Raw genomic sequence first — 19,438 nt, 5'->3', positions numbered from 1 at the left:
TTGCTGTTTTACGATTAATCCCAAGAAAGATCGTTCTCAATGTATATAATTTTATGAAAAAATAAACAGAGTAGTCAAAAAATAAGGTACAGACAGTAGCAGAGGAAAACAAGATGTCTCTAAAATAGTGGAGACGATTTTGCCTGAACAAAAATAACATGGAGCTGAAGGAACATCAGTGAGTGCACCAGGGAAGAAACGTCGATTTCAAAAGACCTATTCTACGCGAAATCATCCACCATTTAGGGGGTAGTACTAGTTTAAAGAGTGTTTTAAAAGAGTTAGGATGCAAGTGTAAAAAGACGAGGAAAAATAAAGATGTTCTTATCGAGAGGCAAAGAATATTGTTTCTATCAGTCATCAATCAATCTTCTTAATGTATCCAGCTGTTTGTTGACAACATAAAGTCCACTATAGTCCACTGTAGTCTATTCAGTTGTTGTTTTTCACGAGAAATGAGGGGTATTTTGATGAGTGTTCATTATAGATGCCTGTTGCTAGTAGCCAGAGGTGGGGTGAAAAGAACCATATAATGAGACAAAGAGGCAAAAATAATACCAAAAGGATTGAAGTATGGCGTCAGTCCAATGCAGAAGCAAAATCCATTCTCTGTAATATAAAAAATGAGGCTAAAAAGAATAAATTCCATGTCTCATTGGGTAGTACATTTAAAACGAAAAAGCAACATTAACGAAAAAGATATACACACTCTAAAAATTTTACAAAGGAACTCTAGGTCTTTAAGAAACAAAATGGATTTATTAAAGCAAGAAGTTCAGGACAAAAAGCCTTCTATAATATGAATACAAGAATCTTTTCAGATTGCTGATATTTTAAAATTTTACAAATTTGCTGACTACAAAATTTTTAATCTGTTTCGTGAAGATAGAGGGTGTGGAAGTGTTGTTTCTATCAGTCATAAAGTTCAGAAAAGAAGGCCAACCCATCGTCTTCTAGTGGGAAGATAACTATTTATATAAGTAATAGAAGCCACAATGATAGAAGAAAGGATGGACATCATAATAACAACAAATTACAATGAAAGCGGTAGTATAGTGTAGTGGCAACAATTTCTAACAATAATAATAAATACATAGTCTGTAATATTTTATTAGCTTTGGTGTTCGTGACTTATTGGCATTATAGGTCTATGGTAGTCTGTATAGCTCAATTGATGAATTGTATATGCTGTAATTGTATAGTAGTGTGTATAGCTCAACTGATGAATTGTTTGTGATTACTTACTTACTTACAAATGGCTTTTAAGGAACCCGAAGGTTCATTGCCGCCCTCACATAAGCCCGCCAGCGGTCCCTATCCTGTGCAAGATTAATCCAGTCTCTATCATCACACCCCACCTCCCTCAAATCCATTTTAATATTAAGGGAAGTGTGCCTAATATCGCACCCATTTTGAAAAAGTAGTTTTTCAAGTATTAATATATTACATAAATTTGAAATAAATACGGATTTTTAATACGGGTTTATTATACTTATATCAGTGAGGTCAAATTTAAAAATTACTTTTATTTTACATTTGTTTTTCAAGTACAAAAGAAAAATTGCAAAAACAGTATAAGGAGAAATAGTGCTCCTAATATCGCACCCCTCATTTTGTGAAAAATACATAGGACAAATGTTAAGTTTATTGTATAGAAACAAATTTTATTACATATTTATTAAATATCTGTTGTATTTAAGCACAAAACATGTTTTTTAATAACATACGAATGCAACACGGAAATTATAAGACTTTCTGATACACTGTGTTTGCCAGTAAATAACTACATATTCAGCTATCAAGGTATAGAATGAATAATTTCGAGAGAAAAAATGTTCCGGGGTCGGGTATCGAACCCGGGACCTTTGGTTTAACGTACAAAAGATCCCGGGTTCGATACCCGGCCCCGGAACAATTTTTCCCTCGAAATTATTCAAATAAATTTACAGGGAGTTATACCTGAACGCTTGATTTGCAAGCTATAGAATGTTTGTTAATTAAACATAATCCAGATATTTAGAGAACTAAATCTAACTTTCCAAACAATAACACAATGAAACTTTTGTAGTCATCATCCCCAGAACACTCTTCATGGCACCAAATTCCACATTTAGTGCATATGTTCCATTTTTCTCCCCTCTTGTCAAAAGAAAACTTCTCGTTGCAATATAGACATTCTGCATCATTTTCGGTATCTCCATTATCAATGGAGATGTATACTGGCTCATCCAACTCTTCGTCTTCTGAATCTGACGATACCTGACTTTGTTTTTTCTGTCTCTTCCTCTGAGTAGGTACTTTATCAGTCTGTTTCTTCTGAACGCCTCTTAATCATCAGCCAATTCGTTTTTATATTGTGAACTTTTTAGTAGAGCAGCAGAACCACGTTTACGTCCTTTATTAGTTGGACTTTTTTGTTGTAAGTTATTTTAGGAATTGGTGAAATGTCAGCAGGTGTAACAAAAGATAGAGTTTGCCACTCGACTAATTTTGTGGAGTTTTTGGCCCGTTGATACTGCTAGAGCCTGGCCGAGGTTGGGAAGCGTTGGCATCATCTAATCTATTTGGTAAAGCTTCAGATGAATGATCACTTGCTTCATGGGTATTAGGTGAAACTTCTTGAAATTCAAAGTCGCTGAAGATATGGCGGTTGCAAGGATACAGACCGGTTTTTCTGAAGCCATTTGTAGCTACAGCAACAGTTGCTCCTTTATTGAAAGCTTCTCCCAATAGCACACCAACCTGGTAGTGAGTCACTACTCTGCCTGCATTTTGTTTGAGCCACTGTTCAATTGCTTGAGCATAGTAAGTTTTGAAAGGTAGCATGAATGCCACACCCAAGAGTTGCATCTTATGCGTGCAATGTGGAGGTAAGCACACAATATGAGCACCATTAACACGTGCTAGTTCGAGGAGTTCAACATTTCTAGTGTGGGAATAATGCCCATCTAACACTAGAATTACTGGGTCATCTTTGGTAGGCTTCGCATTGCTGAGAATGTGATGACACTATTGAACAAAACTTTCATTCTGAATCCAGCCAGATTTGTGACAGACCGCTAAGCTACCATTTGGTGCTCCATCCAAAAGTTCGGCTTTCATGTTGACTCTAGGAAAAACCAAAAACGGGGGCAGGAAATGGTTAGCTGCACTCATTTATGTCAATCCAGTCACTAAAGATCTCCTCTCTGCTGAAGATACAGATCCAACCTGCCTCTTACCTTTCAGACTAACTAGTTTGTTGCCTTTGTGTTGAATCACTGTCAAGTCTGTCTCGTCACAGTTGTACAGTCTGTTTGGTGAATGGTTGACAGTGTTCATCAATGGTTCCCAAATGCCAAAAAAATTAATTACGTTCTCCTGATTGAAACCTCTGATCCTTGCCATAGGCGTGCTTTGTGGTTTCCGGAGACTCAATTCCTGGTGTCTTCTCAAGAAACTGTGCAGCCATTTCCGTCCTGCGGCTTCATCGTTCTTCGAAAATGGGTGGTTCAGACCTTTCATAAATGCTAACTGAAAAGCCATAGTTTTTAAGTCCTTTGCAGATAAACCATAAAATCGCTACTCCATTTCTAAGCAATATGAAACCTAAGAATCTTCCAGTTCAAATGGAAGTACAGGTTTTATACCAAGTTTCGTGCTCACTAGTTTATATACACCCTCTTTGTTATTGACTTTATCTTTTAAAGTATACTTGGGAACATTGAAAGTATTGGAAACACGTTGCAATCCCATCACTTTGTTCCTAACTGATATGATTGCAACCTTCATAACCTCCTCTTTCCACAGCTTACGACATTTTGGATTAATCTGCAATGGCAATTTTTTAAGAACCTTCGAATTATCAGATTCATTGTAGGATTATATTAGTTTGCTATAACATCGTCCTAATATCGCACTGTGCGATAATAGGAAAACAGTAAGTGTGCGATATTGGGCAAATAACATACATGAAACATAATAGCTTGTTCCAATAAAAATAAAAAGTTTATAATATTTCCATAGCTGATTAAAAATATTACACGACTAACTTAATCAAACTAACAGTGTATAAAAGTTTTGCTCCTTACCGTTGGCAGTATACTCGTCCCGAACACCACACACTACAAATACTTTCCCATCGCCTATTTCAAACTCAAGGCGTGTAGTATGTATTGAAGCCCGTAGCAATCCATCTGCGGGCGCTAACGCTTCTTTTAATTGAACTGAATAAGCTACTACTCCATTCAGGGTCTTATGCCTGCTCTGAGCTCATAAACCATGGGGTGCGATATTAGGCGCATGTGCGATAATAGGCACAGTTCCCTTATCCTCCCATCTACGTCTCGGCCTCCCTAAAGGTCTTTTTCCCTCTGGTCTCCCAACTAACACTCTATATGCATTTCTGGATTCGCCCATACGTGCTACATGCCCTGCCCATCTCAAACGTCTGGATTTAATGTTCCTAATTATGTCAGGTGAAGAATACAATGCGTGCAGTTCTGTGTTGTGTAAATTTCTCCATTCTCCTGTAACTTCATCCCGCTTAGCCCCAAATATTTTCCTTAGCACCTTATTCTCAAACACCCTGAACCTATGTTCCTCTCTCAGAGTGAGAGTCCAAGTTTCACAACCATAAAGAACAACCGGTAATATAACTGTTTTATAAATTCTAACTTTCAGGTTTTTCGACAGCAGACTGGATGATAAGAGCTTCTCAACCGAATAATAACACGCATTTCCCATATTTATTCTGCGTTTAATTTCCTCCCAAGTGTCATTTATATTTGTTACTGTTGCTCCAAGATATTTGAATTTTTCCACCTCTTCGAAGGATAAATCTCCAATTTTTATATTTCCATTTCGTACAATATTCTGGTCACGAGACATAATCATATACTTTGTCTTTTCGGGTTTGTGATTATAAATTGAATTAATATACTTGATATTAATTGCACAAATTTTTATAGCTTAATGAAAGTATGCTACTTTGTATTGTATATATTTGTATAGTTTTGGCCGATGAATTATATAGCTTTAAATTGAATAGTAATCTATATAGCTCTATTGATAAATTGTTTGTGTTTGTAATTTGAAGTAGTTTGCATGATATGTATTATCAATTTCTGTATATCACAACTGGTTGAATTGTTTATGCCTTAAATTTAATTAACTTACTTGTTTTGTATTATACATATAGCTCAACTGATGAATGATCGTTTGCATTTGTAAATTTAATAATCTGATTGGCTATGTATTGTATACTTTTAGTAGAGCCATCGATGTAGCTCAGTCGGCAGACTCGCTGGGCTGCTGATCCGGAGCTGCGTTCGGGCTTGGGTTGGATCCCCCTTTGGTCTTTGGTTTCTTCGGAGGTTTTCCACAGCCGTGGGACTGAAGCCGGATGGTCTATGGCGAGTCCTTGGCATCAACCCCTTTCATTTGATTATCTGGTTGGGTTTTTACGAGGTTTTCCCCAACCAAAAGGCAAATGCCGGGTAATATTCTGGCGAATCCTCGGACCTCACCTCATCTCACTACATCTCGCCAAAATATTGTAAAAAATTGCACAAAATTGTAAAAATTGTAGAAAATTACTAAATTGTAAAACTATAAAAATTTGTAAAAATTGTAATTGTAATATTGTAAAATTTTGACTTGTTCCACATCTTAAAGCTTCATTGCTCATGTAAGATCTATGGAATAAAATAAATGAATGAACGAAATGAATGAATTTACACGAGTTATGAGTGTACTTCTAGTGTCATGGCGATTGGTAGGTGGGTATCACTTGGGGCTGCAGCTGGTTGGGAGACAAGTTGGATAGTGACTTGCTTCTTTGCTTAACATTTAAAATTTCAGGGGCCAAAAAGATTTGCGATACTTATACTGCCTGATAATAGATGTACTATCAGCCAGAACCTCAATCAAAGGCAATTTTAAAAGTATGACTTTCATAATCGCACCATCTATAAACAGGGGGGGGGGGAAAGTAAGAATTATGCTAAAAGTAATGATAAGGATCAATAAGATCAGTGGCGGCCCCTGCATATTTCCTAAGAGGAGGAAAGAAGTTAACAGCGCAAAATGACACCTTCTTGAGAGAAACAAGCTACAAATTAACCTACATGCACACATGTAAGACCAGGTAGTGTTGGGGTTGGCCTTCCTTCCTTTTGTATAGCAATAGGCCTAATCTGTTTTTGTAAACTGAGTCTCCTAAATTGTCCAAAATATAATATGTTTTCATTTCCATTCATTGTTGAATAATTGCACAAATTAACAATTACAAGGAAATTCACAACCTCGCAACATTTTTCACGCACACTACAGCATCACACGTGTTGGAAGAGACCAGCTACTAACACGTACCGGAACCATTTTACGGAAATGAGAATGAGAAATAATCTGTTAGGAAAGCGAGAAAACTGCACCCACCCATGTGGTCTGTGTTGTCACATGTACATTTTACAAGTTCAGTATCACATGCTTTTGAAGAATGTCAGTTCTTGTAAAGTCATACTACCATTATTATTGTTCAAAGCTGCCGGTGGCCGATTAATTTTTTTTATGTTAAAAATAATGTAGTTTGCAGTACTTTCAATTTCAAAGATATTTGTGCAAAACTGACAACTTAGTGGTTGTCCTGTCTAGTAGACAATGAATGGAAGTGAATTTCTGGGGCCAAAAAGATCTGCGATACTAATGTAGAACTACTTCCTCTTTGTTTTATTATAAATCCAACTTCAACTTTCAGATATCCTCAAAAGTTTCAAACCATGAATAGTAGCTTTTATAAAGTGCAATGAATAATATATTTTGATCTATAATTTAAAAAAAAATATATATGGTGTCTTTCATAGCTTCGCGTTAAAACTGTTTTTATTGTGTCTCCTCCTAGATGTGTTATAGTCTGGTTGAATGCAGCATCGTTAAATGGCAGCGGTACCGAGCTTGCTGCAAGACCAGTCGGTTTTTATTTCCCGCCCATTTGCTGATTCAGAGGAGGATCTCCTCCCTGTCCATCCATTTACTTGCTTTAAAACTCTGCTTCTTTCTTTGGCCGCTAGCGTGCTGTTGTCTATGTGTATTAACTGCAGTAAAGGAGGAATGGATTGACATTCCTCCACACAAACAATCTCGCATCCTTCTCACAGTTTTCTAGTAGCACATGAGTGCACGTCGTTAAAAACTCGATCAACCGAGGTTTTCTTATAGCTTTGAACTTAAAAATTATCGGATATTCCTCGAATTTCAAGGCATATATTTAATTTGGTATTTACTTTCAAAAGAAGAAAAATGTGAGGAGGACGTTTCTCCCTTCCCTCCCCCGAGGAACCGCCACTGACTAAGATACAATACCGAACGAAGTTTTTTGAAATAATAAAAGACGTTACATATCAAGTTTTGCAATATATTTTATGTAATTTCAGCCACAATGTGCCACAAGATGACAACAATTGAATAGTTTGATTACATTAGAGGTAAAGGATTTAAACTAACATGATATTATGTATGGGTGGCAGAGAAAATCGGCACATGACGTTAAAAATAAAGTATTATTTGGGGTTTAAATTATTTGTGTTATCACACATTTGATAGACATCCCCTGTCATGTAATACTGACTATGTCCATATACACACACATACATACACACATATGGAATGGCACTGAATCAATTTCATCACGGCAACTTCAGTTTAGGCTCTCCTTGTAGTGAAACAGGAAGAATTCAAGATATAGATTCTTTCCTGATCAATAGCATAACAGAATAAAGTCGAACTTTAACTGACAATATATCTTTAAGACATTCAACATTTGTCTGTAGAAGCCAGACATTCTTTCAGATTTCATATACAAAATAATTGGGCTAGTTTGGGTTTAACAATTTATGTATTTAGAATGTGCCCACATGTACTGATAAGTTTCATCTCATTGTAAAGATGTCAAAAAGGTGTTTGTAAAATAAACTGCAAACATTATACTTTTAATGGTTTTTTCTATAACGTGTGTGATCAATACATTGAAGAAGAAGTTACAATGAACTTTCTTTCTTTCTGAACCAATTTATCGTAATTAAAAAAAGTTCTCTCACTTTGTAGAAAATAAACAGAAAACAAAGTACCTTAAAAAAAATAGACATCTGAATTTAACTTCTTCATAGTTTGCGATTTATGGAATATATGTACGGTATATAAAAAAGTAATAATTATGTGATATTTACAGAACAATGTAATGGTATTGGCTTATTTACAAAGAATAAATGTCACAGCAAATGAATGGGTTGGGAACAACTCGCCACAGAAAATTGGCCACAGAGGCAACTCGCCACATAATTGAAATTCGTATCAAAGACAATTTGCCACATAATTGAAATTCGTATCAAAGACAATTAGTCACACATTAAAATTCGTATGAAAGGCAATTGGCCATATACTAAAATTCGCTACAACTTGTAATATATGAAGGCAATACTCAAATTCGCAATAATTTATAATACATTTCTCTGGTAACACAAGACAAATCCAGAAGCTGTAAACTAATTCTGAACTATGGCGGAAGAAATTCGCTTCACAAAATCAGAAAGAGGCTCTGACAAATTAATATATCTTGGCTACATGTACACGAGACTTAGAGAAAATAAGAATGAAGTTGTTTGGCGCTGTGACATGCGTGGCGGGTGTAATGCAACAGTCACGTTATTAGAAGATGGCAGCAGTGTCGTCAAAGAACCGTCTGAACACAAGAATCATTCTGTAGACTGGATAAGGATTAAGGCAAAGGAATGTGTAGAGAACAGTGTGGCAAATTGTCTATCTGTGGCAAATTGTCTATCTGTGGCTAATTGTCTATTTGTGGCGAATTGTCCCTATTACTAATTTTCTGTGGCCAATTGTCCCTGTTACCAATTTTCTGTGGTCAATTGTCCGGAACCGCAAATGAATATATATTATATCGTTAATCTCCAAGTTATTACCACTTCTGTATCAAGTGAGCACACAAAATTCCATCATCCATGCAGAATCAATCGAATAAGTAAAGCAAATGAGTCTCTTGCAGAACAGAAACTGTTAAACTTGCTAGTATAGGTAACCTCCGATTGAAAATATTATTTCTTACTGTCATGGGAAAAATAAAGATGTAAAAATAACATACATCAATATTGTTACTATGATGTTCATATAAATTCATCTAATATGTTTCTCATTGCTTTCAAATAGTCATGAACCAAAAATAGGATTGCTATCAAACTCGGATTTACATTAAACTATGACTAAAACTAAGTACATTCACGTAACTTGCATGTTAAATATTGTATAGAGAGACACAGCAACTTGACACAAAATTAAACTATTCTTTTTCCAACTGTCTTGACAATAATCTCGTCTGTAACTATTTTTTTTTTTTTACATTTTAAAAAATATTTTTGTTCATATGGATAAATAGCATGGTGCAAGCTACTTTAAACGTGATTTGCTTCTATACGAACAGGAAAACGAGGTTGACAAAATTGATTTCCTTTGTAGTTTTCATTTCTTTAATTGTATTTTTATTTTGTTTCAATCCAATTTTATTAAATTGGAAAGGGATTTCTAATTATTGGTAACAATATTCGGAGTTAATGTTATATGCTTTCGATCTACTTGTGACCCTTTATAAGAAGGCTACTGATTGTCATCCATAAAGTAATCTAACGAAAAGAAAAGTGTGCAAAGATTACTGTTGAAAGATAAAAATTTCTTGCTAATCTGAAATGACTAATTTTCAACGAATTTTACAATCACCTTTTCATGACACTACATAATTAATAATTTCTGTACCCATTGTATAATAATCATACAATGTGTTTCAGCAGCCCAATCACTTTGTGAGTAACATCTATTACTTATAACAATATAGGACACTGATTCAAGTATCTGGAATGTTTTAATTGTTCTGAAACATTTATTGCTTTTAGTGACTTTAAATTTCTTTCTTTCTCTCAGGATGGAAATTGTTTGAAACCAGTAACATGATAATCATGCAAATCAAGACTGAGAAAAGATACAAGTAATATTGTATTTCAGTTTAACTCGCAAGAGTTTAATTATTATTACTATCTATCTTATGTTATTTACTCTGTTTTTTTTTTAACAGAGCCTCTCTATTGTACACAATCTAGAGACACATCAACAACACTACACTAAGAGATGTCAGATTCAAGCAGATTGTAGTACAATTTGCACCCGAATAAAAATAAAATAAAATAAAATTATCTAAATGTGAAAATGAAAAAAGATTTTATACTACTGGTGACTAGCTCACCAATGTTCCATAGGTGGATATGGTTTAGAAGAAGAAATTAAGTCAAACTGCTAGCCTATAGTTCAACAATAATTTAGGCACCTCTTTTTATATCAGGAATAAGATATTAAGATTATTTTAACAGTAGAATAGAAGATCCAAATACATTTCAGCCTATAGACTAAGATATATGTCTGTATACAACGTTAAGCTATGACATTTATTTTAAATTTAAAATATCCGCAAATCGTAGTATAATAAGAGTGTTTAAATCTTAGACTTCCCGTAATTTCATTTGAAATTAATTTCTAATTTAACAGAATAAAGAAATAAAGAAAATTAAATATTTTTTTAATGACATTTTAAATATTTTTTGTGGAGTTCGACAACCTGACCATTAAAAAAATATGTAGTAGTAGTAGTAGTAGTAGTAGTAGTAGTAGTAGTAGTAGTAGTAGTAGTAGTAGTAGTAGTAGCAGCAGCAGTAGTAGTAGTAGTAGTAGTAAAATAATAATAGTAATAATAATAATGTAATTATTATTATTATTATTATTATTACTTGAAAAAAAATATTCTTTTAAGTTACATTGTAGTAGAAAAATACTCACCGATCTAACAAACTACAACAATAAACCAGAAATCGTACCAGTAAAAATAGAGTACATAAGACCTTCTGAACAGATGTGACAATACTTATCATAACCACAACATACTCAGAGCAAGTATGATGAAAAATTCGTAAATATACACATGTATCAGAATCAAGTCTAACATATTTCATTTTATGTCAGCAACGAGAATTACTCCACAAACGCTAATAGCAAACAGCATTGGCAATGGCAATAACACAAGTACAGAAGATAGTACCACTGAACACCTGCAGAAAGTTATGAAGATGACCGCAGAAGATCCATAGTATATCTGAGAACTTTATATTAATTCATGTTTGTTAAGTCAACAATCTGAAGTCTGGTTGGTATCTCATAAATGACACCAATAAGTCATCACTCATGAGGCACCCAAGAAACCATGTTTTTACAGTATCTTATACTCATTGTGAATCAACCTACATAAATAGTGATCGAAATAAGGACCAAATTAATTAGAAGATTTGTAAGAAATCTATTTCAATGAAAGTGTAAAACAAGTAATCGACTAGTTTTCCTTTCTTTTAAATTACGGAAAATCCTACTTTTTATTTTTATTATATTTTTAAGAAATTATTATCTTTAAACATATAAATTGCATTAAAAACTTGATTTTTTAAACTAAAAATTCTATAAAACTATTTATTGTGAAAGAAAAGATCAGAGAATGAATACAGAATTAATATCTGTAAAATAAATCAATCGAAATAATAATTATAATTACGGCATTAGTCTCATCCCGCTCTCATTCTCATTTTTTTTTTTTGCCAGAAACACAAACATTTCTCTGTATCTGATGAGGAAGGCTGTATACTTGAACTTAAGGGTATATGTACGTGAACGACCACAAATGTTATCAGAAAATGCAGGCCCTAAATTTCTAAAATTTTATACGGAAATGAACTCACAATTGGACAACAATTACAAGGTACCACAACAAGACTTATTAGAACTTAAATATTTGATATAAGTGTAAAAAAGGTTACTAATAATATTTTTTTTACAATTCATTTTTTACTTTAAATTAAATTTTCCAAAATTTAAAAATTTTTACACATTATTTCATAACTCCACAACCATTAGAGACAGAATTCTGAAATTTTGTACACTGATTTAACATTTATTTATGCAGAAGATAGACTACAATAATTCCCATTTCTTTGAAAATAGAAAAATTAGATCAGGAAACATTATGTAAATTTTAATATATTTTATATAGTGCAAATAAAAAATTAATTGTATTAAAATAAACAACTATACATGTCCGAGAGTAGTCTACTTTTCAGAAATAAGTGTTTATTACATGCAAGAAAAATAATAAAGCTGTCAGATAGACCATAACAATGTTATGGTTACCAAATGATGTAACTGCAGAATTTTTTTGTTTGTTTTTTTTTTTTTTTCTTCATACTTTGATAAAACTGGTTTGAAAAATATTATTAGTAACCTTTTTTATACTTTTATCAGATGTTTAAGTTTTAATAAGTCTTATTGTGGTACCTTGTAATTTTTGTCCAATTGTGAGTTCATTTTCTTACAAAATTTTAGAAATTTAGAGCCTGCATTTTCTGATAATATTTCTGATAATGGTCGTTCACGTACATACACCCTTAAAAGGCCTGCGATGGCTCTTCCCCCGTAAATACTTCTAAATCAATCTACTGTCATTTCATAATTGTGTCTCTGAAAATTAAAGAAAATTACTGCTCTAAAGAAATAATTTTATTAATACAATTTTCTACATGGCACATATCCCATTAGCATTTTAGACTGAGATGTACCATTCCAATCTTCTTCATATCAAAATTTTATACCGTTATTAAGTTTCATTTTACTATAGAAACAAAGTTTCTTTTTTTATAATTTTTTCAGCACTCATCATCAATGTCGTATTTATTGGAGTATCAGAGGTGTGTAAATTATGTTGCATTATATCTAGATGCCCTAAAGTTACTTTTAAAGGACACAAAGTAATAATACTATATGGAAAGCCGAGAAGAACAAACAACATTAATAAAAATATTACACTTTTTCATCTGAAAAATAACAGCCATCCACAATATCAAGAGTTTTTTAAAATATATTGTCTGATCTCCCCGATATTGTCAAAACACACGTAGAGCTATAGAACCGGCCCCGCTGGTTACACTTTGCTTCTCTCTGTTCAGAGGAATGGCGAGGCCACTGAAGGAAGTAAGTCATTAAACTGGAACGAAGAATTGTTTATAAAAAGAACTTGAACGCAGTTACTATTGGAAGGAATCATGGTAACTATCAATGTTTAAAAAAAAATAATAAAACAGCCTTCCTTCCAGTTTAATTCCCAAGGTGGGGCATGTATTTGGACGGGATGGGGTATGAGGAACATGTGAGGACGTGCAAGGACAACATTTTAATGTGGTTCTGAAGTTGGTATAAATATAAGGACATGTTGGCAGCTCTGTGGAACGCATGAATTCAGTAGCACCAATGCTTGGAATCAATAAAAACAATTTAAATTTCAAAACATAGAAATACTAAACCAGAATAAACGATAAAGACATAAAAGCTTATATAAATTAGCTTGATATATCTTATTGATACCCCTACTATCCAACGTGTTTTGATATATTATGTGATACCGGTATCACGATAATTATAAATTATTTAAAAATTCATTGTCACATTTATATGCTGCCAAAAAGAAAAAAAAAATATTTAACATTATGACAGCACAGTTCTTGATTCCTCCACTGCTACTATTTACTTCACTATTGGCATTAAGAGGTGACTGGTATTATCAGTCTTGTTACGAAGTATATCGCATTCCTTTAAGTCTACACACAAGTTGACAGGACTACAAGATGCTCACACTTTGATTACTAAAATCAAAATGTTGACAACACTGTTCACTGTTGTATGCAAGATATTTCTTCCTAATAATAAAAATAAAAATATTTACTATAAATTAAACACTAAATGTTTCAATAAAGCTGCCGAAAATTAAAAACGCACCTAAGTTAAAAGGGGATTTGGATTTAATATTACAACGAAATATTTCAGACATTATGATGTCATTAAGTATATGCAACTTTTTTTTTTGTTTATGTCTCATTTGTATTCTCTAATATTCACTCAAGTTAATATATTTAGGATATTAATTATCAGCAAAACACATAAAATGCATCCTTTAAGTGTACCAAGAGTTATGAAAAATTGCTGAATTTTATAAAAATCTTTGTAAAATCTTAAAGTAGTTTTGGAAAAACTGAAAGCAATTAAAACATGTCACATACATGCATTACAAATCGCTATAACTCATTGAAACATATATGTCCTTCCATAGGTGGACGGAACAAACCTCATTTCACACTGTTCAGATCTAAAATTGTATGGTTACTTGTACTCTAAGAGTTTCATAAAGCTGTAAAATGTTAGCAGAGTTGAGTAGCAATACAGCACTGTTATTCTAAGGTGTCAGCATTTCTGAATAAAATATTTAAGACTAATGGGTGAATGTTTCTGTTGAAAATAGCATCCTTTTTCTTAATAGTTGAAATGCATTCACTTAAGTAAACTAACCTTTTAACATTCACTTTTCGTCATAAGTTTCCTTCAAAATAAGAATGAAAGCAATGGAATTATAATATAACACTGCACATAAAACTTCTCAAACGAATCTGCACAGCAACGATATTATGCCACAAGATTAAAGCCCAATCAAATATGTAAATATAGATAGTCTACTCCTTTAAAAGTTATAGGATAGGCTAAGTGTAGTTCTCCATGTGGTTTTGCAAATTACAATGCTAAATAATAATGCGGTAAATAAATTATTTACATTTATTATTGTTGTGGTACTTATCATATAAACTTTCCAGATTAAATTAAACTAATTTATTTAATGTTTTTTTTTTTGTGTTTAAACTTCTTAAGATTCTGAAGTTTTAAGCATGTAACGGATATAATGAGATCCTGAAATTTAAAAAATAAATGTATACAAAACATTTAAGTATTCATTACTGCACTCAACATTTTAATTTCCTATTTGTACGTAGCTTCCTTTCATACTTATGTATATAATTGTGTGTTAAAACTGGAAGTGAGGGAAAAAGTTTAAACATTTTATGCTAAATATAACTTTGGTACCCAGTGTAAAATCTGTAATGGATGCCTAAATTTTTATTGAATTAATATTCACTTTACATACAGGTTCATTTTAACATATCAAGTTAACTTTCCAAGAGACATGAATAAATGTTACGGATACTACACATCTAATAGTGCCATTTGGAACATATGTATAAATTTAGGGTAGATACAAAATAAAAGCACATGGCAAGAATAGCCAAGCAGACTGGCGTTACTGAACTATCCCATACAAGCCACGTCGGGATTAGGAAGGCAAGGAAAAGTTTTCTATCCTATCAACAATGTCCAACCATCAGTAAGCAAGGCGAGTAGCTTCAACATTGAGACAACAAGCAGCAGGAGAAAGAGGAAGGGGGCAACAACGTGGAATATTTCATGAACACAGTTTGTAATTGTTGAAATGCAATCTCAATGTGACAATAAGGTTACAAACACCAATGTGATTTTGTTCTTCTTTCCCCAGAGAATTGTATGTTTTCCATTGCTACACTTGGAATTTAATTAATTGACTTTGAGCTTAAAGAACAGTGAAGTTTAACTGTACTGAAACGAAAGGGGAACAAAAACTCGAAAACACATAAGCATATAGAGTCATGTCTTGATTAAAAGTAATGAATGGTTATGAAAGAAAGATAAGTTTTGCTATACATAATTTATTTTAACAGTGCTTGATATAATTAGCGGTGACAGTAATTTTTACTTCTAGATAAGTTATAATGAGTTGGTATTTAAAAGTTAAAATCTACTGCGATTTTTTAAAATCAAAATGGTCACCATAATAAACCATTACCAATTTATGGCAATGGTTGGCCTTTTGCAGACTTTAATTTTTATTCAATTCAGCAATAATCTTAAGAGACGTTATATTCTCCATTAAAATCATTTAAGTTATCTACATGTTCTATGTGAAAGTAAAAAAGAATATACATTTTTCTTTGTTATTAAAATTCTGAAATAATGACGAGCATTTCAGAATTAGAGACATATGCTTGGATGACAATTATTAATGTTTTATTGTAATATACATTGCAGAATTTGTTTCCTGAGAATAATTTATAAGATACCTATCTAAATCGCTTATGTCCTAACTAAATGTTGGAGGTACATGAATTTGGACAATATTGAAGAAGGAAACTACAGTAAAACCTGTAGTATTAAATCACATATACAATAAATTATTATATGAACTACTATTTAAATATAATCTTTACATTGTCCAAATCCAATAATCAAGAAATAAGGATAAATCAACATGCCTTAATTAGTTACTAAAATGCCACAAAAAGCGGAAAATTATTAATGTTTTCAGATACATAAAGCATCCATCGCAAGTATATAATACAACAGTAATAATTGTGATAACGATAACATTTGCTTCTTGAATGAACACTTCATATTAAAATCAAAGGAATGCATTATAAACATAAAGTACGCATGCCAGATAGTTTCATAAAATATAACAAGCTATTAACTTGTATTTTTGTGCGACATCAAAGTCGCTTCTGAATATTATGTTGAACATTCTGAATAAAAACAACAGGATTAAAAATGTGAGCAGTGAGTTTATTTAGCATACCCACTTAATAATAAATGTAATTATTTTTTTATACACGGAAGAACACTCACGTAACAAAAACATTATTTTATTTAACCAAGACATGACTACACAAACATTTCGCAATCACATAAGACACTCATAAAATGTATCTTGGATAATAAGTCAGGGGAAAGAAGATTCACAATCGATGCATCAACAGGACTTACTTTATATATGCACACATCTAGTGCAACAATTCTTGAACCTCTCATATAACAGGAGCCTCCATAACAATACACTTTCTGGCTTTGAGTATTTTTTTTAATATATCACCAAATGGCAGAGGCAAGATGTATTTTTTCATCGATTAATACACATATCTATGTCTATTGAAGAGGAACAGTTCGTCTGTTAAACGTGATCTATGTATATATCTCTTATAGTAATCCTCTAATATATATAATATATATGTATAATTTGCTAAATCATTATTACTGCATTTGGTTGTTTTTCCCAAAGCATATTTTATATGTTTATTGCAATTTTTAACAATGATGACAAGTGTTACCATCATGCAAGAGGGAAAATCAAAACTGTTAATTTATATCTGCTACTTCATCTTCTTTATTTCTTTTAATGATAAAAATTCCTATTTCTAATTCAATTCAATAAATTCATTGTTTTGAAATCAAGAAACGATAATCACAACCCCACACTCTTTCTTTCAACTGACTTGCTTCCTTTCTCTAGAGTTTTACATATACAAACTTCACAACAAATGTACATTTTTATTTTATCGCTAAACTCATTTAAAATATATTTACAAAATTACTGTTACGGCAACCTGTATAATCATACAACTAACTTATACTTAACACTAAAAGAAAGTATTAAGGCAAATTATAGCATGAAGAATACATCAAGAGGGGTAAATGCTTACACACACAGCCTTCTGCATTGCATCACACTTCTGACAGTACTCTTCAATTCCCTGCCTCTATTACAAAAGTATCTCTGCACCAAGATATTAGTGATACCTTAACCTTTCCTCTCTTTCTTGCTTTAACATTCATTTACGAAATTAATTCATAAACTTCAATAAATCTTGACATTATCTTCTTTGAATATCTGCTAAGCCTATTCATGATTAAATCACATCCTCGTAAATTAAAATTATCTTGGAGTTTCATACTTACACGACAAACATTTGTTTTCAAAGAAAAAAAGTTTGTTATTAGAGAAAGACACATAAAAATGGAAATTAAATTTGTCAGATGAAAATAACACGTAGGACTGAAGCATGTTATTAAGTATTCTGGTGTTTATAAGTATGCAACAGTAAATATGGAACTCTCGTAATAATTTTAGTTTATATAAATTGTTTTCATGAATGTAATATTCAGAAAATTAAATATGGCATCAGTGACAAGACAAATTAAATCAATTATATTCAACAGAAGGCTGTAGTATAAAGTGGATATTATAACAAGGAAGTAACCACAGAACAGATAGAGATGAGAGAAGACGAGAGCTAGTTACCACTTGAAGGTGCTGACAAGGATGACGGTGATGCTGATCAAGGTAAGGGTACCACAACTTGCACATATGTCACCGGGAAATAACCAGTGCGTCCGTGAACGCTGCCTTCGTACCAGTTCTCATCGATCCTGTTGATCAGTGTGATGGTATCCCCTTCCTGTAATCATTAAATTGCTATCATACTGTTTCAATATTTTCAGATAAACCAAAATATCTATATATACAGTATCAAAAAAGTTTCATAGCCATTGTTCAAGAATTAAAACAGAAAATCAATATCCCGAATTTAAAAGAAAACTTACAAATTAAACCAAACCCTTTAACTCTATTAAATATAGAATATAATCTAAATTTAACAGAAGAAATACTGAAATCAGAAGTAAACACTGAAATACTGAAACAATTACCTTTAGAGACAATTAATATCAGGTACCCTCCACAAGACTGGCTACATTTATACACCGACGGATCCTTGATCTCCAGAGAACAAGGTGCCGGTGCAGGTGTTACGTGCTGTCTCTTCTCACTTTATAGATCTCTTGGATATGGAACAACAAGTTTTGATGGTGAAATCATTGCAATATGTGAATGTCTCAGGAATCTTCTATGCCACATCAATAAATTTAGGAATGCAGTTATATTGTCAGACTCCAAAGCAGCTATTCTATCAATCGTCTCTAAACACACACCTTCATCTCAAACAGCAGAAATAACTAAAATGCTCTCTCAATTAATATCACTCAATAAAAGAATTGTATTCCAATGGATACCATCCCATTGTGGAATCCTGGGAAACGAGAATGCGGATGCTTTAGCAAAGAAGGGCAGCACTGCTACTTACAGACCTGTTACTAAATCTACGTATTACTCTGTGAAGAGATTTACTAAATCTACATACTTAGACTTCAACAAACAAAATTTGATAACTCAATCCCAAGGGAAAAAATGGAACTCTCTGCATCAAAATCCACAGTTAATTCCCGATTTATCACGAAAATCGTCTGTAGCTGCATTTAGATTGGCAACAGGCCATGATTGTTTGGCCAAACACCTGCATAGAATTGGAATATATCAGTCCCCTAACTGCCCATTGTGCAACTCAAACCAAGAAATGGATTCGGAACACCTCAAAATCTGTGCTTCAGTGGCTAGTCATGACAATATCTTTGAAAAATATTGGAGTGCAAGAGGTCAAATGACTTTATTGTCAAACGCCTGGCATTAGAAAACAACAACAACAGTATCTACATTTCTACAAAACAATATGAATGACAAGGATCTTGATCTGTAACAGGATCAGAAATGGTCTGACTACATCAT

At 32.7% G+C, this 19,438-nt stretch overlaps 1 protein-coding gene across 11 annotated transcripts in view; it reads right to left on the bottom strand.

The window, feature by feature from the left end:
• Window positions 1–7,379: 7,379 nt before the first annotated feature.
• The window catches only part of EndoA (SH3 domain containing GRB2 like, endophilin-A), a 392,332-nt gene continuing 380,273 nt past the window's right edge, over window positions 7,380–19,438 (bottom strand). For all 11 annotated transcript variants that reach the window (XM_069840236.1, XM_069840239.1, XM_069840238.1 and 8 more), the window contains one exon: window positions 7,380–18,275. In XM_069840236.1, the coding sequence (XP_069696337.1) occupies window positions 18,156–18,275 (120 nt within the window). In that variant the 3' untranslated portion in view covers window positions 7,380–18,155. The remainder of the gene's footprint in view (window positions 18,276–19,438) is intronic.

Source organism: Periplaneta americana, chromosome 11 (genome assembly GCF_040183065.1).
Source record: "Periplaneta americana isolate PAMFEO1 chromosome 11, P.americana_PAMFEO1_priV1, whole genome shotgun sequence".
NCBI classification, from domain to species: Eukaryota; Metazoa; Arthropoda; class Insecta; order Blattodea; family Blattidae; genus Periplaneta; species Periplaneta americana.
Note: the sequence above shows the minus strand (reverse complement) of the source record. Positions and strands in the feature narration are given on the sequence as shown.